Raw genomic sequence first — 26,150 nt, forward strand, 5'->3', positions numbered from 1 at the left:
TGGGGTTTCCTGCTATGAATCATTGAACTTGCTGTGCTGCCACAGCCAGTGTATTGCAGAATAGAAAGTGTTATGAAAATATTTTTCCATGAACCTTTACCTTCCTGGGTTTCCATTTAGTGGCTTGGACCCGTTTGGTTGTGATAAAAGTGATGCCGCATAAATTGAAAGAGGATCAAATTTAAGTTGTGTCATGACAGTTTCTGTCTCATTTCTGGATTGCTGACTAGTTACACAGTGTTTGTGGAAATGATTCCCTTCTCTCCCAGCAAAAAATGTGGGATACTGAAACTTGAACTTTCAGGCAATTAACCTTTGTCTGTGTTCTCCAGCACCCTGCTTTGTTCTGTCTCTGGTTATTCCTCCAGCACAGTGTTTCTCAGATGGGTATCAGGATGAAATCCTTCTCCCTTGTTTGTCCTTGGGGTTTTTTTTTTTTTGAGTTCTCCTCTGTAAATGTCCATATCTGGAAACATATTGGGAACTTGTGGTAATTCCCAGGGCACCACCCATGAGATGTTCCCTGCTGTGACTCAGTAGCCAGACGATGCTCCTGCATCTGGATGAATAAACAAGATGGTCAGGGCATTGCTGTGACCCGTGGGCTGAACAGCCTCTGTCCCTGAGGCTGAAGTTCCTTCAGCTCTCCTCCCTCCCCAGCAGCAGAATTGATCCAAGCCAAAGCTGGAGCAGGGAGGCTGTTAACTGTTAAAGGCTCTGAGGGTCATGGATGATTTGGAAAGGACCTGATGTAACACCTCAGCCTCATTTACAGCTCCTGTTTGACCCTCAGCTGCCTGCTCAGAGGTGTTGCCTTTGGAGAAACTGGTTAAGCAGTTGGAGAGCAATCCCTCAGGATAGCTCAGCCTTGGAACCACGGCTCATTGCAGGAGGTCACAGGGTCAGGGGCAGCCTGAGGTTCCACCAGAGCTGGGAATCAGTTGGGACTTTGAAAGGGATGAAGGGAGGAGGAGAAAAACAATGCCCTTAATTTGAGTCAGTTAATGGTACAGCCACAAAACCAGGGACAGAGAGAGGGGGAAGTGCTGCAGGATGGGAATGAGCAGCCACAGGAGTGATGGGGAGAGTGGGTGGAACCTCTGTGAGAGCAAACCACTTCATCCTGCTGAGCTGGAAACCAGTGTCTGCTTCCCTGCAGGGGCCCACTAGAGTTCTGGTTTTCATAAAATGAACACAAACCCATCAAAAATAGGGCTGGAAGAGACACAGAGCCCAGTTCATCCATTTCCCTCTGTACTGGCTGCTCTACTTGTGCTCTTCATAGGCGGTGGTGCAGAGAATCATAATCATGGAATCATTAAGGTTGGAAAAGCACTCTAAGATCACTGAGTCCAGACATTAACCCAGCACTGCTGGGTGGACATCATTCTCTGCTCCCAAGTGAAAAGCAGCAGGACAAGACGAAATGGCCTCAAGTTGTGCTGAGGGAGGTCCAGGTTGGATATTGAGGAAAACTTCCATGAAAAGGTGGTCAGGCACTGGCTTAGGCTGCCCTGGGCAGAGATGGAGTCACCATCCCAGGAAGTGCTCAGAAAACATGTGGATGTGGCACCAGGGATATCACACCTGGGGACATGAGTTAGTGGTGAATGTGGCAGTGCTGGGGTAACATTTGAGTTTGATGGTCTTAGAGGCTTTTCCAGTCTTCAGAGTTCTGTGATTCCCTGATTTCAGTCTTGCTCCATGTGCTGCCTGTGCCCACAGTGCTGTTGTGGGAATGTGGCTGCTGCCTCAGGAGCTGTTCACTGAATCTTGGAGTGAACTTCACACTGAAAAGTTGCTGGTTGGCTCTTGCAGCTCTGTCCCTCACTGCTGCTTCAGGAGTATTCAAATCCCTAATGAAACATCTGAGAACATCCTGCCAGAGGTTTTCAGGGCAGGGAAGGGGTTCCTGCAGACCTATGGCATTCTCATCTGGAAGAAATTTAGGAGTAGAAATCTTTTCCTCTCATGTCACTTGGCCACTCAGTTTTTATTTCCACACGTCTGGAGAGTTTTGTCTAAGATCACGTCGCTTTGCGAAATTAAATTTTTCACCAATAAAATTTGATCCCTTAGAAAAGAAGGGAAAAAGGGCAATGAACCCTGGGTTTCAGAACTATGGCCTTTCCTAAATTAAAATACTATCCAGCCTGATGTTTTACATGGTGAGTTTTATCCCCAAGAGACAATGGGAATAAACTGCAGCTGCTGGAAAGCCCATGGTCCATGAGAGAGTTTTGGAGCACAGAGCCACAGGCTGGCCATGGTACACATGACAACTGTTCCAACTGTAGTTTGTTTGGGATGGCAGGAGATGTGGCCATCAGTCCCTCACAGCCCTGGATGTTTGTTTCTGATTAAATCTGTGCTGTTTGTACTGAAAACGATGGGATCTGCTGCAGCCAGCTGCCAAAGCCACTATTCCATCTTGGAGAAGCTTTTAATGTTATGCTTCAGTAAAAGCAGTTTTTCTTAAGCAAAGTTTATTGATTTATAGTTTGAGAAAACATATTTTGCATCAGGCTTTGGGGAGTTGGAGGTTACATGGAGGTGGTTTGGCTGCACTGGATTATTAATCATATCCAAGGATTTTGGAATCCTTGCATTTGCACGCTTGCAGGCTCGAGCTGGAAGCAGCACATCCATCACTCCAGTGGAGCTAACAGGATGCTGCACAAACCACAACTCTCAGGTCAGAGGAGCAGCTTTCTGAGGGAGGCAATGACCTCAAAATAACTCTCAAAAGTAGAGTTCAGCCAGACCTTCGAATTATTCTGTGCCCACTGAAAAACTAAACTTGATCCCAGCCATTCCTGCTTGGAGTGACAAATGCAGCTGGAGGGGAACACCGACCTGAGCTGTAACCCACTGGGGATGGTCTGAGGTGTCCCAGGCAGCCTCCTCCTGCCTTCTCTTCCTTCCAGCTCAGCTCTGGCTGCACTGGCTCCTGGAGGATTCCTATCCTCAGCAGTGTCCTGCTCTGCCCTGGTGCAGCCTCACCTCAGTTCTGGGGGGCAGTTTTGGGCACTGCAATGTAAGAAGGATCTGAAGTTGTTGGAGAGTGTCCAAAAGAGGGACACAGAAATAGGGAAGGGTCTGAAGGGGCCACACGAGGAGCAGCTGAGGGCACTTGGTCTGTTCACCCTGAGGCCTGAGGTCAGAGCTGATGGGGGGGCTGCAGCTCTGATCTCTGCTCTGTGTGACAGTGACAGTGACAGGAGCTGAGGGAGCAGCTGGAGCTGGGCAAGGGGAGGGTCAGGCTGGATCTCAGGAAAGGTTCTGCCCCAGAGGGTGCTGGCACTGCCCAGGCTCCCCAGGGAATGGGCACAGCCCCGAGGCTGCCAGAGCTCCAGGAGTGTTTGGGCAGCGCTGCCAGGGATGCCCAGGGTGGGATTGCTGGGGTGTCTGTGCAGGGCCAGGAGGTGAGCTGGATCCTCATGGACCCCTTCCTGCTCAGGATTTGATTCTCCTAAGAGGGGGAGGGTGTCCTTTGGAACACACATCAGCCTGGAGCTCATGTAGGGGCAGCTGAGCTACGTAACTGCAGGAACATAGTGACTTTTGCTTATAAAAGGGAAAGAACCCCAAAACCAGCTGGCTTTATTTTACATTTACTTTCTAAAATAAACACAGCTCATCAAGAGGATATTTGCCAGCACAAGAATATAATTTGAGGGGTTTCTAAAACTTCCCCTGTTGCTTAAAGAAGGACAGAGCTGGAGCTGTGCCCCTGCATCTCATTACATGGTGGTTAATTAATCATAGGCATTGATCAGGATTTCTGAGAGAAAACACACCAAAATAAATTCCTTGACAACTCTCTTAAAATAGTGTACACAGTCCTGAGATTGGCCAGTTGGGTATAGAGAAGTATAAAATGTTCCCAAAGCATCTATTTTGTTTCCTTTTCTTCCTTGTTGTTTTTTTTTTTTTCTTTTTTCTTGAAAAAATGTAAATAGTAGGGAATTGTGCCTTCACTGGCTCCAACCTCAGCCACAGAATGCAATTGGAAGCAATTAGGGCAGTTTCTGCCTTGGCAAAAGCAGCAGCCAATCCCCCTTTTGTCACTGCAGTTCAGGGCTGTATTTTATTGAAACCTTCCATGAGGAATTTGGTTTAAATTATTCATCACTGAACTCCCAACAGCTGCAAGATTTTCTGGTTTTTGAGGGAAGGCTCCTGCCCTCCACAGTCCAAGTACATTTGTAAAATCAGTCCTGGATGGTATTCCTGGCACAAGGCAGCATCCCAGCACCTGGGCAGGTGGAGCCACAGCCAGTAACCCAGCTGTGCCTTTCCCTCAGACTGACCAATGTCAGCACCCTGAGAATCTCTGGCAGTGCCCCAGGCCAGGTTGGGCAGGGCTTGGAGCAACCTGGGATTGTGCAAAGTGTCCCTGCCCATGGCAGAGGGTGGAGCAGGATGAGCATTGGGGTCCCTTCCACCCCAAACCATCCTGTGATTCCATGGTTCTGTGGTGTTCTTCGCCCTTTTTCTTGGGTCCCATCTCAGATCCTGCTGATTTTCCAGCCCTCCTGGGTTGGATGATCTCTGAGCTGGCAAAATGGGCTGACCCCCTTCAGTGTCCTCCACCACCTCAGCCCTGCCTGGATGTGCTGCCCACCATGAGATGAATGGGAGGGAAGGTGATGGGATCTCTGTGGTGAGAGCTCTAACACCTGAGGATTACCAAAAGCTTGTGAGCATGTGTCTTGGTTTGGAAAGACAGGAGTCTGCCAAGGAAGGCAGGAGCCTCCCCTGAAATGGAGAATGTAAGCCCTCCCACCCCTCTGAATTGCTATAAATTTTTATATTAAGGGGCTCTCAGGCAAAAATATGGGAGCAGGAAATAACAGTTCTTTACTTGGGAAGAAAATAAAAGGATAAAATAAACAATGCAGTGAATCAAAGCAACAGTGACAGAGTCAGAACACAGCCTGACACCCTGTGGGTCAGGGTGTGGGCAGCAGTCCCATTGGAATTGTGGCTCAGCCCTCCTGCAGTGTCAGGGCTGGTTCTGCTGGAGCAGGGATCCTGGAGAAAGGTGCAGTCTCTGCCTCTGAAGATCCAGGGGAAGAAGAGGCAGCTGCTGTTCCTCTGGGCAATCCAGTGCAGAAGCTGTGCTGGTGTTCCAGAATCTCCAGATTATATCCGGGTAGGAATGCTTGGCTCCTCCCTCTGGGCTCACATCTCCCAATAGGATGCTGTAGTTCTTATCAGCCATGCAGTGACATTCAGTAGCTGTTATCAGCAGGTGTCCTCCCCCGAGGGGGGTGTGATTATGATCACTCAAAGAGAGATAAGGCAAACTGCTCACTTGACAAAAGACAACTGCCATACAGATGGTAACAGAATACATCTTGCCTTGCAATCTGGAGCAGCAAGTCTGCAGGTGCTCCATGCTTTTGGTTTCCTTTGGAAGTCACCCCCATGGGTGTGTGGGCAGCAGCAGCCAGGCTCAGCTCAGCTGGATTCTGAACCAGGACAGCCTGTTCCCCCATCCCAACCCCTGCAGTGCTCTGACCCTCTTTAGATTATGGAAGGATAATTTCACAACTCGATGCTTCCCTGGCTCTTGATGTTTTTAGTTGAATTTTGATCCCAAGGGAAATAAATGAATCTGGGCAAAACTGCAGTGCTGCTCCAAATTTGCCAGGGAAGGAAAAAAGCCTCCAGTGCATTTATTGATAATGACTGGAGTAGATACAGCAGTTTCTCAGCATCCCCTCAGAAACCCTAACAATTCCCTTCAGGAAAATCAGGAAGGAAAAGACCCTTCTTGCACCAGCTCAGTCAGGTGCACGTGTGATGCCTCAGCTCTTCATTCCCTCTGTTCATTCCCAGCAATGAAGGAAGAAGAGTTTTATCCTTCACCTTCTCACTCTCACCTTGGAATTTCCTCTCTGAGCAAACAACCTCCTTCCTCACTGCCATGGGCAGCACAGGGAGCCAGCCAGTGCTGCAGGAATTCCAGTGAATATTTGGGGCTGTTTGACAGGACAGGGCAGTGCAGGCAGGGCCAGTGGGGGCTGCTCTGATGGAGCATGTGCAGCTGGAAGCACATGGAGAGAGTTCCAAAGATGCTGTGGTCAAGCACTGGGCAGAACTGTGCAGGAATGCAGCTGTTCTCTGCTGAAACTGTCTCCAGTGAGACATCCCAGTGGCCTCTGAAGACATTTGTCTCTCTCTGAACAAATGGCAGAGATGTCTCAGTTAAACACTTCCTCCAGTGTTCCACAGAATCATGGAATCACAGAGTCAGTGAGGTTGGAAAAGCCTTCTAAGATCTTTGAGTGAACACTGCCACGTTCCCTGCTAGCCCATGTCCCAAGTGCCACATCCACATGTTTTTGAAAGACTTTTAAAGGGTTGTTGACTCCACCACTGCCCTGGGCAGCTGTGCCAGGGCCTGACCAGCCCTTCAGGGAAGAAGTTTTCCCTGTTATCCAACCTGACCCTTCCCTTGATGCCGTTCCCTCTCGTCCTGTCCCTGTTCCCTGGAGCAGAGCCTGACCCCCACCCTGGCTGCTCCTCCTGTCAGGAGTTGTGCAGAGCCAGAAGGGCCCCCTGAACCTCCTTTTCTCCAGGCTGAGCCCCTTTCCCAACTTCACTGTTCTTCTCTTAGAGGGCTTTTTCATCCTTAATGGTGCTGTCATTCCATGGTTCCAGGTTACTGCAGGGTGGCTGTCTCAGTGCTGACAGCAGCAGCAATGCCTCCCCTCTCATCTGGCACTTTGCTTTTCTTTAAACACACAGAGACAGTCACAGTCTGAACCAAGCCATTGCAGTATCCATCACAGCAAAGTCATAAATACAATAAACCTGAGGGGTTTCCCCCTTTTTGCTGTGTATGTTTAAGGCGATTCCTTCTTACCCCAGCCTTCGTTTGTGGAAGCATGCCCCTGCTCCCCCTGCATATGGAAATTCTCATTTCTTAGAGGGAGAAAGGACAGAAATGGTTTTTCCTCTTGCTGCAAGTGCCCTGGCTGGCTCAGGGACCTGACTGGGTTCATTGCCTGGATTCTATGTCACCTTGCCCAGCCACGGGGTGTTTCCCAGCACTGTTCAAATCTTTTAGTACCTGCATTTGCTGCAGTAACTCAGGCTTGCTAAGGAGTGGATTACTTGCCCAGCCATTTGTCATCGTATCAAAAGTCATCACTGAAGGGGATTAGCATGAAGTGCACAAAAAACTTTCAACAAGAGCCTTGTTCATCTGTGTAATTCCCTTCTCCAGCTCTTCAGGGGAGGTTGGGTCATTGGGCCAGGATTCAAAAGGAGCTCTCAGGCTGTCGAGGGGTTTAGGAAACAAATGTTGAAAGCTCAGCTCACAAAGCACCATGGAGAGATCAGCATGTGTGGCTGAAAATGGGAAACCCTTTGTAGAATCCTAGAATGCCAGACTGGTTTGGGTGGGAAGGGACTGTCATAAATGGAACTCCGCAACGAATTAAGTTGCCCAATTAGAATTTATTAATTAAAGCAAGCATAGGTAATAAGCAAAACAGCGCTGGGCCACAGGGGAGTCCAACTCCACCAACTGCCACACCCAGTGTCTCACAAGTTCCCTTTTTATTCTAGTCCATTTCCGTAGACGTGTTCTTCCCTTGACGCATGCTCCACTTGTTGCTAGGGGGTCTTCTTCTACCCTCTGGTGGTCGCTGGATGAAGGCTTGAAGTCTTCCTCAGGCCTGTACTCGTGACCTCAGAGCTCTTGCCTTCCTTATATGGGGTGGTGTTTGGCTGGTTTCTGTTTCTCAGCTAGCTCTTCTTAGTTCCTAAAACCTTAGCCTTTCGCATGGTTGCGCAATACATGGTTGAATTTAGCAAACATTAGTAACTTGATATATATATTATTTTTAGGTTATGCGGTTATGTATTTCTTAATTATATGGTTGACCATGTATCTCTTAATCACAATCATACGGGGCTGACCATGTATTTCTCAATCACATGATTGTCTATATCGGGGTTTAGTGAACAGGGCTGTCCGTTACAGGGACCATCAAAGGTGATCCCCTCCCAGCCCTGCCACGGGCAGGATCACCTTCCACCAGCCCAGGGTGCTCCAAGCCCTGTCCAGCCTGGCCTTGGACACTGCCAGGGATGCAAGGGCAGCTGTGCCAGGACCTCACCACCCTCACAGGGAAGAATTTCTTCCCAATATCACAAGTCACCCTGCCCTCTGGCAGTGGAAGCCATTCCCCCTTGTCCTGTCACTCCAGATCCTTGTCCACAGTCCCTCTCCAGCTCTCCTGAAGCCCTTTTAGGCACAGGAGGGGACTCTGAGATCTCCCCAGAGCCTTCTCTTCTCCAGGTGAGCATCCCCAGCTCTCCCAGCCTGGCTCCAGAGCAGGGGGGCTCCAGCCCTCTGAGCATCTCTGTGGCTTCCTCTGGAATCACTTCAGCAGCTGCAGCTCCTTCCTGTGCTGGAAGCCAGGGCTGGGGCAGCTCTGCAGGTGGGGCCTCACCTGAGCTGGGCACAGGGGCAGAATTCCCCTTCCCCTGCATGAGCCCAGGACGTGGTTGGATTTGTGGTCTGTCATTCTAACAGCCCTCTGCAGTAGCCATCTGTACAGAAACTGTCCCAGCTTGCTGCCTTCAGGTGTCACACAGAGCATGGCCTGAGCCAGGGCTCTTTGCACAAGGTGGCTGTGTCCCTGTCACAACATTGAGTGGCATGAAATGCTTCCCAGACAGCATCCAGCATGGCTTGTGGAGGCGCAGCACGGCTTAGCCAGGGTGGAAATGCATCTGCTGTCTTCCTTGGAAGGTTTCTCACCTCTAAGATGAAAAGAAGAAAGAGAATTTATTAGAGCAAATAAAATAGTGCCAGGCTGGACCCACTGCTGTGGCTCAGGGCTGTGGCTTGGGGCCTCCTGGAGCTTTGGGTGTGGTATCTACAGGGTGGGGCTGTGTCTTGGTTTGGAAAGTCAGGTGTCTGTTAGGGAAGGCAGGAGCGTTCTGTGAAATGGAAAATATAAACCCCCTCCCTCTGAATTGTTATAATTTTGAAATTAAGGGGCTCTCAGGCAAAGATATGGGAATAGGAATAACAGTTCTTTTATAGGAAAATTAAAAATACAAATGCAATAGTACCAAAACAAACCGCTGACAGAGTGAGAACATGCCCTGTCCCCCTGTGTGCCAGGGTGGTGCCCCAGCCCCATGCCATGGGGGCTCAGCCCTCCTGCAGTGCCAGCTGTGGCTCTGCTGCAGCAGGGATCCTGCACAAGGGGGGAGTTTTCCTCTGCAGCTCCAGGGCTGCTGCAGATGGGCCTGGGCTCCCTCTGGCCATGCAGGGCAGCAGAAAGCTGCTCCTCTGGCAATGCAGGGGGCAAAGGCTGCTGTGCTGTGCCAGGCTCAGATTGGATCCAGGTAGGAATGCTTGGCTCCTCCCCTGGGCGGAGCATCTCCCATGGGATGCTGGGATTGGATCAGCCCTGCAGGGCACTCAGTGGCCATGGACAGCAGAAGATAATTGATAATTAATGGCCCAGTAACAGAAGAGATCTCCTGGAGGGAGGGTTGGCTGTGGCAGAGATAAAGAAAACTGCCCCATGAACAGCAGAGAACTGCCCCAGCTCTGACAGATGGGGATAGAATGCACACCCCCAGCTGCATCTTGCAACCTAAGACAGGCACTAGACCTGCCCAAGAGCCTGGCTAAGGATGGCCCTGTGGGCACAGCTGGAGGGAGAATGTGCTAATCCATAGCAGGGTTTGCTTGTCCTTTTGATCTCTGCAGGTAGCAGCTTTGCCTGAGCTGTGGTCCATCCTCGAGGCTCCATGTGCAGGGTCCAGCAGTTCATTTTCCTGGTGCTGGTGCTCACAGCACAGCGTGTCAGAGGCTGTGCTGCAGAGCCCACGTTTTGCAGACTCCCTAGGCACCTTCCTGTCCTGAATCAGGATGCCAGATGAGGGTCACATGAGGCTGGGCTGAGTTCAAACCTCAGCAGCCAGGTGCAGGTGATGGGTTGCTGTGTCCTGGCAAGCAGCAGGCAGGGCTGGGCACTGGGCAGGATGCTCTGGGAGCTGCCCCCTGCTCCTCAGGCTTGCAGTGGAGGGGTGGCTGGGTCACTTGTCCACTGGGTGACTTAATCCCTCTCTCCATGGGGTGTACTCCCAGATCCCTGCCCATGATCAGAGGCAGGCATTGTCTGTGTGCCAGGCAGGAGTGGGCGCCAGACAGGCAGCACATCTGCCTCCCAGTGAGGCCTTAGCACTGGATTTACTGGTGTAGCTGACAGCACAGCACTGCAAGCATGTCTGGGCACAAAAAGCCTGACCTTTCATCTGCTCTGATGTCCTTTGTGTTGACTCTGTTAAAAAGAGCTGAGGGAATTGGCTGGAAGTGCCTGTGGGAGGTTTGTGCTCCCTCAGAACAATGATGTTACTGATAAAACAACAGAGGAATACTGGGCTCAACTTCCAGTTCAAGGGAGGATAAAGAGTTGGAATGCACCTGGAATTTGAGTAAATGTCTGTCAGAGGAGGTGACTGTCAGTGTAGCATGTCCCACAGGATAGTGATGCTGTCACCACTGGATTTATGCAACTGTAGGAAGGAACTATTCGATCCAGAAATGTCATTGAAATGGTGGTTTACTACATTAAGCCTCTGTTGGATAGTCATAGAATCATTATTGAGTTGGAGAAGCCCTCTAAAATCATTGAGCCCAACTTCCCAGCATTGCCAAGTTCACCATTAAACCATGACCCCAGATATCACATCTGTATATTTTCTGAATATTTCTGGGGAGTGTGACCACTGTTGCCCTGGGCAACCTGTGCCAGGGCCTGACCACCCTTTCAAGGAGGAAATTTTCCCTGATACGCAGCTAGCCTGAACCTCCCTGACGTCACTTGAGGCCCTTCCTCATGTCCTGTCCCTTGTTCCCTGGGCCCAGACCCAGGTCCCCCCTTGTACAGGCTGAGCCCCTTCCCCAGCTCCCTCAGCTGCTCCTGGTGCTCCAGACCCTTCCCCAGCTCCATTCCCCTCTCTGGACATGCTCCAGCCCCTCAATGTCCAAAGGCAATCCAGGACAGCACAGCAGAGGTTTGGGTTGATGGGGAAAGAAGAACCCAGCAGAGACTCCAACCACCCTGGTGTAAGGATGTTCTCCCTCCCTCCTGCAGCTGCTGTTGTGTCTCTGTCTGCCACAGTGAAGCTTTTCTCCATGGGGAGCTGCTTGCCCATGGAGAGAAGAATGTTTGTGATTTTCTCAAGTTCAGCACAAACACTGGGAGATGCCTGTGTCTGTTCATCTCCCTCACCCACATCACTCAGCACAGTGATCATAGTCAGGAAGAATAACTTCACTGGAAAAGGGAAACAGTAGAATAGTTTGGATTCCAGGGAAGGTGTTTCAGTTCTGGAAATGAGAATTTGAACAGCAATGTTCAGGATTTCTTAGGTGAGTGAAATAAGTGCTTCAGAGGAGCTGAAGCAGTTGAAGATTCAGGCAGAGATTGGAGATTCCCAGTTTGGGCTGGGAGATCACTGTGTAGCCTGGCCTGAGCTGGGTGCTGATATCTGAGGTGGGAAATTGCTGCTGCCTGGAAGCTCTGCAGTTTTGAATTGAATGTTTCATTCTCATTATTAATTACCTTTTCCTTTCTTTTTTTTTTCCTTCAGCATGAAAGACTTTCCAGGTAAGAATTTTATTTTTTTCTTTCTTTTTTTTTTTTTCTGTGTAATATTTATTGGCAGCATGTTTTTGTATGCCTTTGAGGATTCCCTGTGCTTCAAATCCAGTCTGGTACTGGCTATTTGGTCCTTTCCTGAGCTTAGCTGTGGCACCAGTTTGCTTCTGGTGCCACAGCTAAGCTGTGGAACTTTAACTCCCCAAATGGTTAACCTCAGTGCCCTCTTAAAAATGGAGCTGGTTCCCACCCTGGAGATGAGAGGTTTGTGGGAAGTCAGTGCCCATGGGAGGCTGGGCTGGTACCCTGGGATTTTTTCAGGTGTTGTAGTGGTGGTGGCTGCCAGGTTTTGAGCAGCGATGCCCAGGGCCAAGCAGAGGGTGCTCCCACTGGCTCAGCCAGGTCTGCCCTCCCTGCAGTCCCAACCAGCTGGGCTCTGTGCTGGCTGTTCCAAGTTCCCACAGCTCCACAGTGCTGGATGTTGCTCGTGTTTCAGGTTGGAGGCAGCTACGAACCCCAGCACGAGCGACTCGTCGTACGGCGAGCGCGCCTCCGGCCGCTCCAGCGCCTACAGCCGCAGGGAGAACCGGCTCGCCGCGCTCAGCAGCCGCGCCGAGGAGGAGAGCAACAGGGACTACAAGAAAGTAGGGCTTTAAACTGATTCTTGTCATTGCACACACTGCAGAGCCTGCCTGTTCTGCAGAAACCAGCCCCAAGAATCAGCGGGAAGAAGGAGAAGATGTTTATTTTCATTTTCTCTGTTTCAAAGAATCCAGTGGTTCGAGTTGGAAGACACCTTAAAGTTCATCCCGTTCCACCGCTGTCATGGGCAGGGACACCTTGCACTATCCCAGGTTGCTCCTGTATGTCTTGGTTTGAAAGACAGGAGTCTCCCCTGAAATGGAGAGTGTAAACCACCCCCTCGCCCCAAATTGCTGTAAATTTTAAATTAAGGGGCTCTCAGGCATAAAATATGGGAGCAGGAAATAACAGTTCTTTACTAGGGAAGAAAATCAAAGGATAAAATAAACAATGCAGTGCACTAGAACAGCACTGCCAGATTCAGAACCCAGCCTGACAGCCTGTGGGTCAGGGTGCTGGCAGCAGTCCCATTGGAATTGTGGCTCAGCCCTCCTGCAGTGTCAGGGCTGGTTCTGCTGGAGCAGGGATCCTGGAGAAAGGTGCAGTCTCTTCCTCTGAAGATGCAGGGGAAGAAGAGGCAGCTGCTGTTCCTCTGGGCAATCCAGTGCAGAAGCTGTGCTGGTGTTGCAGAATCTCCAGATTATATCCGGGTAGGAATGCTTGGCTCCTCCCTCTGGGCTCGCATCTCCCCGTGGGATGCTGTAGTTCTTATCAGCCATGCAGTGACATTCAGTAGCTGTTATCAGCAGATGGCCCCCAAAGGAAGGAGTAGTTGTGGAAGAGATAAGGCAAACTGCCCACTGAACTGAATACAACTGCCATGCAGATGGCAAATAGAATACATCTTGCCTTGCAATCTGGGACACTGTGATAGATGAATAATGTGATGATTGACTCTCACAATTAACAGACAAATATCATGTATATAGGTTAAGAAAAGTTTTACAGATTTATAGTTATGTTTTACCCCCTCACGTGGTTATCAAAGGACAGCTGGGGTTGGGACATCTGGGAGGGCTGTCTTGTCACTGTGGAACACCTGACCTCCAATCAGGATTTGAAGAAGAGATCTCCACCACTGGACAGCAAAGAAGGGGTTGATGGACAGAACTTTGGGAGGGGTTAAAGGGTTAAAAAGGGTCCATTGTGTGGGAGAGGAAGCACATGGTGGGGAAAATCCTTTGCTCCCTGCACTGTAACCTTTTTTCTCTATTCAGTCTTCTGTTGTATTTTTGATAAGGTTTAATGGACCTTCCTAAACTATGAAAAGTGAGTAACCAATTCTCACACTCCTAGACCTGGACACTTCCAGGGATCCAGAGGCAGCCACAGCTTCTCTGGGCACCCTGTGCCAGGGCTTGACCACCCTGTGAGTAAAGAATTACCTAAATTAAAACTGTCCCCTCTTGGCTGTGTTTAAACTCCCTACAAAATTCAACAGCTGTTTTCTTATTTCTAATTAATGAATTATGAAAACATAAGTAAAGCATCCAAGTTGGTTTTGTTTTCCCTTCTCATCTGTTGACATGTGGGAGCAAAAGGAACCCCTCAGCTCAGTGCTGAGGGCAGTGTCTGCTCAGCCTGGCAGGATGGGGTTAATTAATCAGGAGCAGCCTGGTTAATTGAGCTCTTGTTTTGCATTTCAGTTATACGAGAGTGCCCTGTCTGAAAATCAAAAGCTGAAGTCAAAGCTGCAAGAGGCCCAGCTTGAGCTGGCTGATATCAAAGCAAAGTTGGAAAAAGCAGCCCAGGTAAGGGAAAATCCAGGTCCTGACTGGAGAAACTGAGCACTGGCCATGACAAAGCAACACTTGTTCCAGAATGGGAAAGGGAGGGAAGGTGCCATAGAGGAAACAGAAATAAACAAGTAATTTTGTAAATCAACATGTTGCATCCCAAGCAAGAGCATCTTGCTTGTCTTGGCCTTTGTGCAGCACCCTGTGAGAGCTCTTGGGTTTAATCACTTTCTATTTTTAATTTCCATAGCAGAAACAGGAGAAAACTTCTGACCGGTCCAGCATGCTGGAGATGGAGAAGAGGGTACGTGTCTCTGCTTTCTTCTGAGTCACAGCTGTGCCTCGTGCAGGGCAGTAATTTCTAGAAGGGAAGTGTTAATTAAAGATAAGTTGTATTTTTGCCTTGAGGAGCAGTGCACAATGATAATTGTGTTCTGACCTTTGCAGGGCCTGAGACTCTGCTGCTCTCAGCTTATTCTGATTCCTCTCTTTGGTTCTAAGCAGCTGAGGACCAATGGATTGTATCACACTGGCAGACTGTTGGTCCATTATGCTTTAAAACATTCTTGATCCTTACAAATAAAGGCTGGTTTGGGGTGGTAGAGGAGCAAGGCAGAATCCTGGAAGGGCTGCTCTCAATCCCTTCTTTCCCCAGCCTGGGTTGGTACCAAGGATTGCCCCAACCCAGGGACAGGACCTTGAACTCAGCCTTGTTGGAGTCAGGGCAGCATCCTGTATTAACTTCTGTTGAACTAGGATCACAACAGCCACAAATTCTGAGTTAGAAAGTGAAAACATGTCCCGCTGTTCTCAGTGAAGATGCATTAACTGTTTCCAGGACAGCTCATGCATTTTGCACTGATGAATCCCTGGGTGAACTGTGCTGTGGGCAAAAAGTGCCCCAGAACTCATCATCCACAGCACACTCAGAAGCTGCCTTTTCCTCACTCTCCTGGCCTCATGGCTCTTTGCACAGGGCAAAGAAGCCGGGCAGAGTGTGTAAATCTTGTTCTTGATGCATGTTTCCCACTTCCCCCTTCTCAGGGCATGTCCCTGGAGCAGTTTGAGCCCCTTGATGTTGGGAAGGTCACTGAGTAGTGCACTTCTCCTCACCTTGGCACAGGTGTAGCTGAGGCCACTCACACAGCAGAGTCTAATCCTCACTTTCTGAAATGCACTGAAAGCAGTCAGCTCTGCAGCCCTGGATTATCTGGGAGGAACAGGATTTCCAGGCAGGGAATTTCCATGTTCTGTTTCCTATTTGAGCGGCTCAGGGACTTTTCTCATTGCCACCTTCAGTGAAGTATAAGTAACTCCGTGGCTTCACCTACAGAGCTCAAAATCACATTATATCAGCAGCTCCTGAGAACTGGGATCACTGAAAATGGGGAATAATTTCATTAGGGGTATGAATAGAGCTTGTGCTCTGTCCAAACAGGCCCAGCTTATATCCCTGCTGGTTTGCCAGCTGCCCTCTCCCATCTGATCAGCTCCTGGTTGTAACCTCTGCCTTGCATTCCCCTCTTCAGGGAATGCTGCTACAGAAACACAAGATTTCTATTTTTCTTTAAAAGAAAATATACTGTAAATTTTTCTTCCAAATCCTTGTGACCTTCTTTGTCGTGAATCCTTGTAAACAGGAGAAGCGAGCCCTGGAGCGGAAACTCTCTGAAATGGAGGAGGAAATGAAGGTAAGAAATAATCTTCACTGTGTCTATGCCATTTTATATGCTTTGTATTCATGTCTTTGGGGACTGTCACCCAGGAGGAGGATGTTAAAGGTGTCCATGGGAAGGATCTCATTTTCCTTTCTGCAGTCAGAACTTGCTTTAATGGCCCTGTTCTCCAAACATGAAATGCTAATAAACTGTCCTGGTTCTTATTCATTTGATTGCTCCTATGTTTGATTTGTTCTGCTGTTTAATCTGAGAATGGTGAAAGCTGTTCTCCTTAAATGCCTTCCCCAACTAACTTTCTGTGGCATCGCTGAGTTCCAGTGTGCTGACCCCCTGTGCTCTGACTAGTCTGCAGCCCGAGTAAAGGCTCTGAGGTTCTCTCCGGATGGGTAAGAAGACAAAGCTGGCTTTGAGCTCACGCACACTGGCCAGGAGAAAACACAGAGTGGTTGTGTTCCTGTGCTCCCTTCCCACAGCATGTCACTGGGAGGCCACAGCAGCCTGGGATGGATAATTCCAGCAGAGAGGAATTTGCTTCCTGATGGGATGTGCAGCATGGCTTGCTGTCACCAGCCATGGCCACTGGGGCTGTGGCACGTTCTTGCTCCCATGGTGTGGCTTCCAGGATGGCTGTGGCCATGAGGGGACCCCTGCAGGGCCCAGCAGTGTCTGGCTGCCCTCACACCCCCACAGCCTCACCCAGCTCAGCAGCACTGCAGTTCTGCTGGATGTCAGTGCTGTGTTCACAGAGTGGGTGCCCCTCTGCTCTGCCCCTGCTTTCCTTCCCTTTCAACATCAGCAGGTGGGACCAAGCTGCTCTCAGACAGAAGGAAGGACCCGCCTGAGAGCTCTCCCTGCACTGACAGAAATTACTTCCTGCCACCCTGGAGGAGGCTCCAGCTCTGTTTCTGTTTGGAGCTTTTGTTTCTACCAAGCACATAACTCTGAAAGGCCTGTGCTGCATCTTCTGCTGCAATAAGTAGCACAACAATATGGTGGATTCTTGCTGTAAGGCTCTTGTTCTCTCAGAGAGGGGAAAATAAGCGTGAATGTGTGAGGAGGAGAAGGAGAAAGGATTGAATATGTCTAAATTCCAAACTCTTTGTTCAGTGAGCAGGCAGGAATCTTCAACTGCACAGAGACTTTCCTGTAATTACAGCACTATGGTCTTCAAGAGAGATACAGGCATGAGCAGTTTGTGTTGGTCCTTCAGCTCTGCAGATCACTGCAAACCTGCAGCTTCAGCCCGTGGAGTAAGAAGACAAGGTGGTGGCCTCTAGTGGCCTCAGTTTGGAAACATGCTGCTCTGGAAGAAGTAATGAGGGAAGGTTCCTGCAGGGTCTGTGGGACACAGCCAGAGCACCTCCAGCTCAGGTGGAGCTGCAGAGCCATGGAAGCCAAGGGAGGGCAGAAGGAGAAGCATTGCTGGAGGTTGGACGTGTTCTCTCGCTGCCTCAAGAGCTGAAGGAACCTGTGCTCGAGCTGAAAATGAGCTTCAGCTCCTTGAGAGTGGTGCTGACTCTGCTCTGTCTCTTCTTGCTGCATTGGACAACCACAGTGGCCTTTTGTTACTAGAACAAATAGCCAAGGATTTGGAAAATCTCTCTTCTGAGGTGCTACTACATTTTTACTAGTTTTTGTAAAACCTTAAGCATGCAGTGAGTACCTGAGGGCACTGTGACATGTCTTGTTTGACATCTACTCAAAAAAAAAGGAATATAAAATCCCTTAAGAAAGAAGCACTGAACTGGACCTTTCCAAAGGAAAACTGTTGTGTCCATTTTCATGATGCCTTGAAGTGGGAGAAGCAGCCCTGCTGTGTTTGCCTGGAGGGAGATAACCTCTGCAGAGCATCCCTGTCAGTCACTTCTGTGGGAGTTGAGCCAGGAAAATCTGCAAATTCTGGCTGGGCTTTCATTCTTGCTCCTTGTACTACCTGAGTAGCTGTTGTGCAGAGTCAGAATAAGGAAGGAGTCGTGAAGGAAAAGGCAAATCCACCAATTTCCTTTCATGTGGAAACAACAAACCTGTCAGGTGATGAGGTCTCAGGCTGTTTTGGGGAATTCTTCCCACTAGTCTTTGAATCCAGCAAGACTCACATCCAGCTGTTGGATCCAGGGGTGTCTATGTCCAGTTGTGCACATGAGATGTCCTGGCCAGGGCTGTCCTCTCCTTGCAGCTGACTTCTGAGGAAGAGGAGGCAGAGGTGGCAGAAATGTGCAATACTTCAGCCTGTGTTTAAGGGAGTGAGCTTTGTTCCTGTCTGGAGTGTGACCCCTGCTACCAAAGCCATAGAGAAGTGAAGAGGAGCAAGACAGGCTTGGTAACTTCAAGAACCTTGGTGGCAGAGCTGCTCCTCAGAGCTGCTCTTGCAAAGTTGACAGACACTCAGCATTCCCTGAGTGACTGCACAACTCAACTGGAGATCCAGAACCTTGGCTGAGGCACGAGAAAGAAAATTAACATTTGCACTGAGCTGAACTCAATGCCAAGTGCCTGAGGTCCCAACTTAACACAGCAATTGTTCTTGAAGGTCACAGAAGCTCCTTTATTCCATGGCAGTGCTGCAGCATCGTGCAGGCTCTGGGCGTTTTTATTTAGTGTTGCAGGCACAAAATCTGTTAATTGAAGGCAGGTACAGAGAACTGAGAAACCTGCTTTTGCTAAGCCAAGTATCAAGCAGAGTGATAAGCAATCACAGCGGTATCATCCAGATCCTGCTCTTTGCCCTTGGCTTCAGTCCCAGCCTCCCAGCCCTTGCTGGATTTGGTGCATAAACAGGAGCCTGGCCTACCTGCAGCACACAGACATTTTTACATAAATGATCCTTTCTGAGGGCTGTGCAGGTGTGGAGGCTGAGCAGGGGCTGATGGGACAATGCTGAGGTTCTGTGCTGTGCTGGTGTGGAAAAACAAAGGTGGTCTCTGAAATGGTCACAGTCCTTTCCACCTCACACAGCACCATGCCCCTGCTGTGCGTGTTTGATGCTTTCTGCCAGCTGTGAGCCATGTTATAAAACAGAGGGGCTTTATTATCTGTGTATCATAAAATCAGGGAGTAGCCTGAATGGAAAGGGACCCACAGTCCAACCCCTGCCCTGCACAGACCCCCAACAATCCCACCCTGGGCACCCCTGAGAGCATTGTCCAAACACTCCTGGAGCTCTGGAAGCCTCGGGGCTGTGCCCATTCCCTGGGGAGCCTGGGCAGTGCCAGCACCCTCTGGGGAAGAACCTTTCCTGAGATCCAGCCTGACCCTGCCCTGGCACAGCTCCAGCCCTTCCCTGGGGTCCTGTCCCTGCTCACAGAGAGCAGAGATCAGAGCTGTCCCTTGGGAGGAGCTGCAGCCCCCAGTGGGCTCTGACCTCAGGCTCCTCCAGGGTGAACAGACCACGTATCCTCAGCTGGTTTTGGTACTATCAAAAGAAGGGACTATTCCAGTACAGCCACCTAACAGCAGCTCCTGGTGTGATGTGTCACAGGACACTGCCATGTCTGTCTGTCTGTCTGTCCTCACTGAGCACAGTGGCAGCCAGCAAATCTTGGACTGTGAAGGGATGGATGGATGGATGGATGGGGGATGGATGGATGATGGATGGATGGATGGATGGATGGATGGATGATGGATGGATGGATGATGGATGGATGATGGATGGATGGATGATGGATGGATGGATGATGGATGGATGGATGGATGGATGGATGGATGGATGGATGGATGGATGGATGGATGATGGATGGATGGATGGATGGATGGATGGATGGATGGATGGATGGATGGATGGGGGATGGATGGATGGATGGATGGATGGATGGATGGATGGATGGTGGATGGATGGATGGATGATGGATGGATGGATGGATGGATGGATGGATGGATGGATGGATGAATAGATGGATGATGGATGGATGGATGGATGGATGGATGGATGGATGGATGGATGATGGATGGATGGATGATGGATGGATGGATGGATGGATGGATGGATGGATGGATGGATGATGGATGGATGATGGATGGATGGATGGATGGATGGATGGATGGATGGATGATGGATGGATGGATGGATGGATGGATGGATGGATGGATGGATGATGGATGGATGGATGGATGGATGGATGGATGGATGGATGGATGATGGATGGATGGATGATGGATGGATGATGGATGGATGGATGATGGATGGATGATGGATGGATGGATGATGGATGGATGGATGGATGGATGGATGGATGGATGGATGGATGGATGGGGGATGGATGGATGGATGGATGGATGGATGGTGGATGGATGATGGATGGATGGATGGATGGATGGATGGATGGATGGATGGATGATGGATGGATGGATGGATGGATGGATGGATGGATGGATGATGGATGGATGGATGGATGGATGGATGGATGGTGGATGGATGGATGGATGATGGATGGATGGATGGATGGATGGATGGATGGATGGATGGATGGATGATGGATGGATGATGGATGGATGGATGATGGATGGATGATGGATGGATGGATGGATGGATGGATGGATGGATGGATGGATGGATGGATTGATGGATGGATGGATGGATGGATGGATGGATGATGGATGGATGATGGATGGATGAGAGATGGATGGATTGATGGATGGATGGATGGATGGATGGATGGATGGATGGATGGATGGATGATGGATGGATGGATGGATGAGAGATGGATGGATGATGGATGGATGGATGATGGATGGATGGATGGATGGATGGATGGATGGATGGATGGATGATGGATGGATGATGGATGGATGGATGGATGATGGATGGATGGAGGGATGGATGGATGGTTGGATGGATGGATGGATGGATGGATGGATGGATGGATGGATGGGGGATGGATGGATGGATGGATGGATGGATGATGGATGGATGGATGGATGGATGGATGGATGGATGGATGATGGATGGATGGATGGATGGATGGATGGATGGATGATGGATGGATGGATGGATGATGGACGGATGGATGGATGATGGATGATGGTTGGATGGATGGATGGATGGATGAATAGATGGATGGATGATGGATGGATGGATGGATGATGGATGGATGGATGGATGGATGGATGGATGGATGGATGGATGGATGAATAGATGGATGGATGATGGATGGATGGATGGATGATGGATGGATGATGGATGGATGATGGATGGATGGATGGATGGATGGATGGATGGATGGATGGATGGATGATGGATGGATGATGGATGGATGGATGGATGGATGGATGGATGGATGATGGATGGATGGATGGATGGATGATGAATGGATGGATGGATGGATGGATGGATGGATGGATGGATGAATGGATGGATGGATGATGGATGGATGGATGGATGGATGGATGGATGGATGATGGATGGGATATGGTGAGCAGGGATCTCACTGCTGTGGTGTCACTGCAGCTTTCCTGCAGTTGTTTGCTGTAGTTCTGTCTTGGGATCTGTTGATTTATCCAGTGTCAGAACTGTGTTTGTGTGTCCCAGGAGCTGCTCTGTCAGTTTGATGATCTCAGGGGCTCAAACCCCATCCTGTGCTGGCTCCCTGCCTTCCTGTCTTGCTTACCTTGGTTTTGCAAAGCTTTCCAAAGAGGTGTCTTCATTCTGTCATGGAGAGTAAATGTAGGGCTTTTGCGCAGCTAAAAACAGAGCTGATGGTTGGGGGTGCACAGAGTGCCCAGTTTTGTGCAGGAATGAGCCCTTGGACAGAATGCCCTGGGACACAGCCGATTCCTTGCCAGCTGCAGTCAGCTCTGGGTCATAGAGAATTCCAGTGGCTTGGGTTTGAAGGTGCCCTTCTCATTCCATCTCTTGCCATGTGCAGAGACCCTTCCACCATCCCAGGCTGCTCCAAGCCCTGTCCAACCTGGCCTTGGACATTGCCAGGGATGGGGCATCCACAGCTTCTCTGGGCACCCTGAGTAGTGCAGGTTGGGTGGATGGTCACTGTCTCTGTGTCACAGTAGATTCTTTCATGGTGCTCCTTGTTCAGGACAGGCAGCACCTCCCTTTGAGTGCTTTTTTGCTAATGAAATGGTAGAAAGGAACCCTCTTCCTCATAAACCCTTCCCTCTGTTTTCTTCTGCCACTAAGTGGACATGGGGAGGAATATGGTGCTTTGTGGGACTGCTTTGGTTTGGGACTGGGAATTTGCCACTTGAATTTACAACTCTTCTTGTGGATGTTTCCTGCCTGCCCCTGCCCAGTGCTGGGGCTCCTTCCCTCATGCAGGATGGGTTCTTGCTCAGGAGGGGTTCTTGTTGTCTTGTGGCCCAGCAGCCCAACCTCTCAGGGGGAAGGAGGGCAGGGATGCTGCTCAGGAAGCAGCTCCACAGCTCTTGGCATCTCCTGGCCCCTGCAGTTGTGTAAATGTCCACACATGAATTCACTTTGGCATTACTGGGAACAGTGTCATCCTTGTGGCACTGAGATGTCTGCATGGCTTGGACCATTTCCCTGTTCTGCTTCCTCATGGCTCTTCTGTTCCTGACCTCCCTCTGCTGCTGAACCCTGTGCAAGCCCCAGTTTGTACCCATGTCCAGTTTGTACCCATGTCCAGTTGGTTCCTGTCCCAGTTTGTATTTGTGCAAGCCCCAGTTTGTACCCATTTCCAGTTTTACCCATGTCCAGTTGGTTCCTGTGCCCAGTTTGTGCCTGTGCAAGCCCCAGTTTGTACCCATGTCCAGTTTTACCCATGTCCAGTTGGTTCCTGTGCCCAGTTTGTGCCTGTGCAAGCCCCAGATTGTACCCGCTCACAGTTTGTACCCATGTCCAGTTGGTTCCTGTGCCAGTCCCAGTGTGGGGCTTGGTCTCTGCCCTGTCCTGTGCCCCTCATTGCCTTTGTCACCAGGAATGCCCTCCTGGCACATCCCCACTGTGGGAGATTCTCTCATTCAGACTCCTGTTCCTAGAATGAGCAGTTTAAGGTTCAGACTTGTCCCCTCTGAAGGTCAGGGATAAATTGAGCCCTGAGACAGAGAAGAGTTGAATCTGGGCATGGATGAGAAACCAAACCCCAGAGGTTTTGGCAGGACTGACCTGGGCAGAGCCAGGATCATCACTCAGGGATGAGGGACACAAGCAGACACAATACTTGTCCTGGTGATCTGCTGTGGGACAGTGACACTTTCAGGTGCTTCAGTCTCTGCCTTTGGGATCTTCAGGAAGCTCTGATTCCTCTTTGTTCCAGACAGCTGCTTTGGCTTTTAGAGATACATGAAGAAAAGGAGTTTTAAAGAAGTTATCAGTTCCCAGCAGTGCTTTTAGAGCCTGTCTAGGTGTTAAGTCACTGGTGCTAGGTCTCACAGCAATTCCCAGGTCCCAGGGCTGTCTGGGTAAACTCGAATATAATCCTGCTTTGTGGTGGAAATCCTTGTGTTTGACCTTTTTTAAGATTTTGGGGGCCCCTGGAGAAAGGGCTGATTCCCAAAATATCCTTGGTGTGTTGTCAGGCGTTCCCCATCCAGCACTCACTGCTACTAATTTCTTTTATTCTCTTTTTTTCTTTCACTGCCTGTGGACTAAACTCCCATTTCTGTGCCTTTTCATTTCCATGATGTTCTCTCTGTATTTCTCTGTCCACTCCTCTCACTCTCTGCAGAATCTCCACCAGCTCAAACAGATTCACACTCTGAGGCAGATGAATGAGCAGCTGCTGGCTGAGAACAGGGCTCTGACCCGGGTTGTAGCCAGACTCTCTCTGCCCTCCAAGCCCAAGGAATCAGAGGAGCTGTAGCTGCTTTCCCTCGGGCTCATCTTGCCTCCTCTTCCTCTCCTCCAGGCAGGTCTCGGCTCTGCTCTGCTCCCCAGGCTGCCTCGTGGCTCAGAGCTTGTGGCTCAGCATCTCTGCATTCCCAGAGCATGGTGCTGCTGCCATGGCAGGGCTTTGCTGGAGCTCTGCTCCCCCTGGCTCCTGCTCTGCTTGGCAGATGCTGCTGCCCTTGCCAGCTTAGCACTGGGAATGGCTTTGGGGTGGCTTGGCAGTGCCAGCAGCTCCTTGCCTGGTACTTGGCCTTCAAACAGACCCACAGAATGGTTTGGGTTGGAAGGGGTTAAGTTGAAGGTCATCTCATTCCACCCCCTGCACTTTCCACTAGACCAGGTTGGTCCAAGCCCCGTCCAGCCTGGCCTTGGACACTTGAAAATAAGTGGTTTATGCACATGTCTGCTTAGAATAGAATTCTTTTTTAATTGGACTTAGTTCAGGGAGAAGCTGGCACTCAGCAAATCAGATTATCCAGAGTCAGGAAATTTTCAGGGATGTTGTGAAAAGCAATCATTATAGACAGAAAGGGTATTTTTAGAAAAACTACAAAGTGAACTGTCCTCAGCAGGTTTTCTTGGTCACTTGAACAAAAGGGACAAGCTTCTTTCCTTATTTTAAATTGAAATTTTTGAGTGTGAGTCTATAGGCTCAGCACCCCTGCCTCCTGTGGGCTGGATGGGGGATGCAGGCATGCAGCAGGAGCCAGACCAGGAGCACTCTGTGTTTTCATCTCCTGTTTTAAATCCAGTGCTGGACAATTAGTGGTGGAAACAGAAGGATGAGTCTTCCCTAAGCTTTGCCTTCACACATCACACAGTTAAATTACATCTCTTCCTGCTACTTCATTGGTTCAATGCTAAAATAAAGCTGTAAGTGCTCATTTCAGGGGGCCCTGCCTGTCCTTTGCAGGTTAGTAGGAATATTCACATCCCTTGGGACACAAGAAGTTGTGTGCTCTTGTGGGCTGGAAGTGGCACCACAGAATAAAAAAATCTATTCTTAGCACACAAATTATACCAAGGCTGATTAACCATAGAAACAAACTAATCAGGGGAATTGTGGCTTCCCCTTTCCAGGAGTGTCAGCTCAAGCCCACATGTGTGTCACCAGGGCCAGGAGAGTCAGGGGTTTTATTGTGTGCCCTGGATTGTGCAGGTGGTCAGCTGAAAGGATCTCACAGCCTTTCTGGGTTTAATCTGTGGAACTGTCCTCCAGCCTGACCCTGCCTCATTTCTTCTCACAAACTGTGAGTTGAAGTCATTCCCCTTCCCCACATGCTTTGAGATCTGAGAGGGAAAATTGGGCAAAATTCTTTCCAGACTCAAAGAGCTGATGTTCCACAACCTGCAAGTGCCCTCTCCTCCTCCCAGGACATGCCCATGTGCTGACTGCCCTGCATTCCCTGTGCTCTGAGGCTCTCACTGCCCTCCTCACTCACTCACTCACTCACTCACTCACTCACTCACTCACTCACTCGCTCACTCACTCACTCACTCACTCACTCACTCACTCACTCACTCACTCACTCACTCACTCACTCACAGGTCTGCAGTTCCCTGCCAGTGCCACACTGGGCACAGCCATGGGCTGTGAGCTCTGCTGCTTTAGTTCCAGCTCTTTGAGTAGGTCTGACACAGGCTGCTGCTGCTGCTGTGTGTAAACTCTGCCTCAGTGGTGTCTGTGCACATCACAGCTGTGCAGAGCTGTCCCTGGGTTAGGCTGTGCCAGCTGTCCCACGCTCTGGCAGCACAGCTTCTCAGTGAATCTCATTTTCCTGCAGGCACATGGGTTCTGAGGAGCTGTGTTCCCATGTCCCAGGTGGCACACAGCCCTGCTGCTCTGCCCAAAGCCAGGTGACACCAGCACTGCCTCATGGCCAGCCCTGCCCTTCCCTGGGGCTGGGCCACATCCCTGCTCACCATTCCTGGACACTCCAGCCCTTCCAGCCTTGGAACCCCAGGGGTTCCCTTGGGGTTCATTTCACCTGACTTGAGGCTACTCTGCTTCCAAGGGAGGAACACCCTGGGCTTGTGTTGTCTCAGGCTGATGTGCAGCTGTCAGGAGGCCTCGGTGGGCACTGTGGAGCTGGGTTGTGACCAGGAAACGTGTCCAGAGGCACTTATTTCACACTCCTGCATTTTCAAATAAGTGACACAGGTCACACGAAGCCCCCCATGAGGAAGTGCCCAGTGTCTGGAGGGGCTCCTGCAGGCAGTGGGAGGCACCAGTGTGAGTGTGGCAGGTGGAGCTCAGGAGGAGACAGAGGAGTGCAGAGATACAGGAGCTCTGCTGTGTCTCTGAGCTCCTGATCCTTGGGTGGTGGTGATGGCACTGCCTCTTGTTTGGCCATGAGAGATGGCACAAGGAGCCACGAGTGCTGTTCTGTCCCCACGGTGTCACAGCAGCACGTGGATTTATCCTTCCCACAGTGTCCCACCATGCAGCAGCAGCCCCTCCTCCCTCCCAGCTGGAACTTCCCTCAGCAGTGCCCACAGGGATGGAGCTGGGGGTGGTGGGGCTTGGCCCGACCTTGTAAGAAGGGAATTGCTCTGGTGGGAGCTGGAACTGCCCCAAGAGCTGCCCCCACTCAGAGCTGGTGAGCAGGGAGGGACTGCAGGTGGAGGGGGCAGAACATTGTGGTCA

At 50.2% G+C, this 26,150-nt stretch overlaps 1 protein-coding gene across 2 annotated transcripts in view; it reads left to right on the top strand.

Moving 5' to 3' along the window:
- PPP1R12B (protein phosphatase 1 regulatory subunit 12B) overlaps positions 1–26,150 on the top strand; it is a 140,315-nt gene that overhangs the window by 109,876 nt on the left and 4,289 nt on the right. For both annotated transcript variants that reach the window (XM_058039601.1, XM_058039602.1), the window contains 5 exons: positions 11,641–11,657; positions 12,145–12,292; positions 13,937–14,041; positions 14,277–14,330; positions 15,667–15,717. In XM_058039601.1, the coding sequence (XP_057895584.1) occupies positions 11,641–11,657; positions 12,145–12,292; positions 13,937–14,041; positions 14,277–14,330; positions 15,667–15,717 (375 nt within the window). The remainder of the gene's footprint in view (positions 1–11,640; positions 11,658–12,144; positions 12,293–13,936; positions 14,042–14,276; positions 14,331–15,666; positions 15,718–26,150) is intronic.

This window comes from Melospiza georgiana, chromosome 23 (genome assembly GCF_028018845.1).
Source record: "Melospiza georgiana isolate bMelGeo1 chromosome 23, bMelGeo1.pri, whole genome shotgun sequence".
Taxonomy (NCBI): Eukaryota; Metazoa; Chordata; class Aves; order Passeriformes; family Passerellidae; genus Melospiza; species Melospiza georgiana.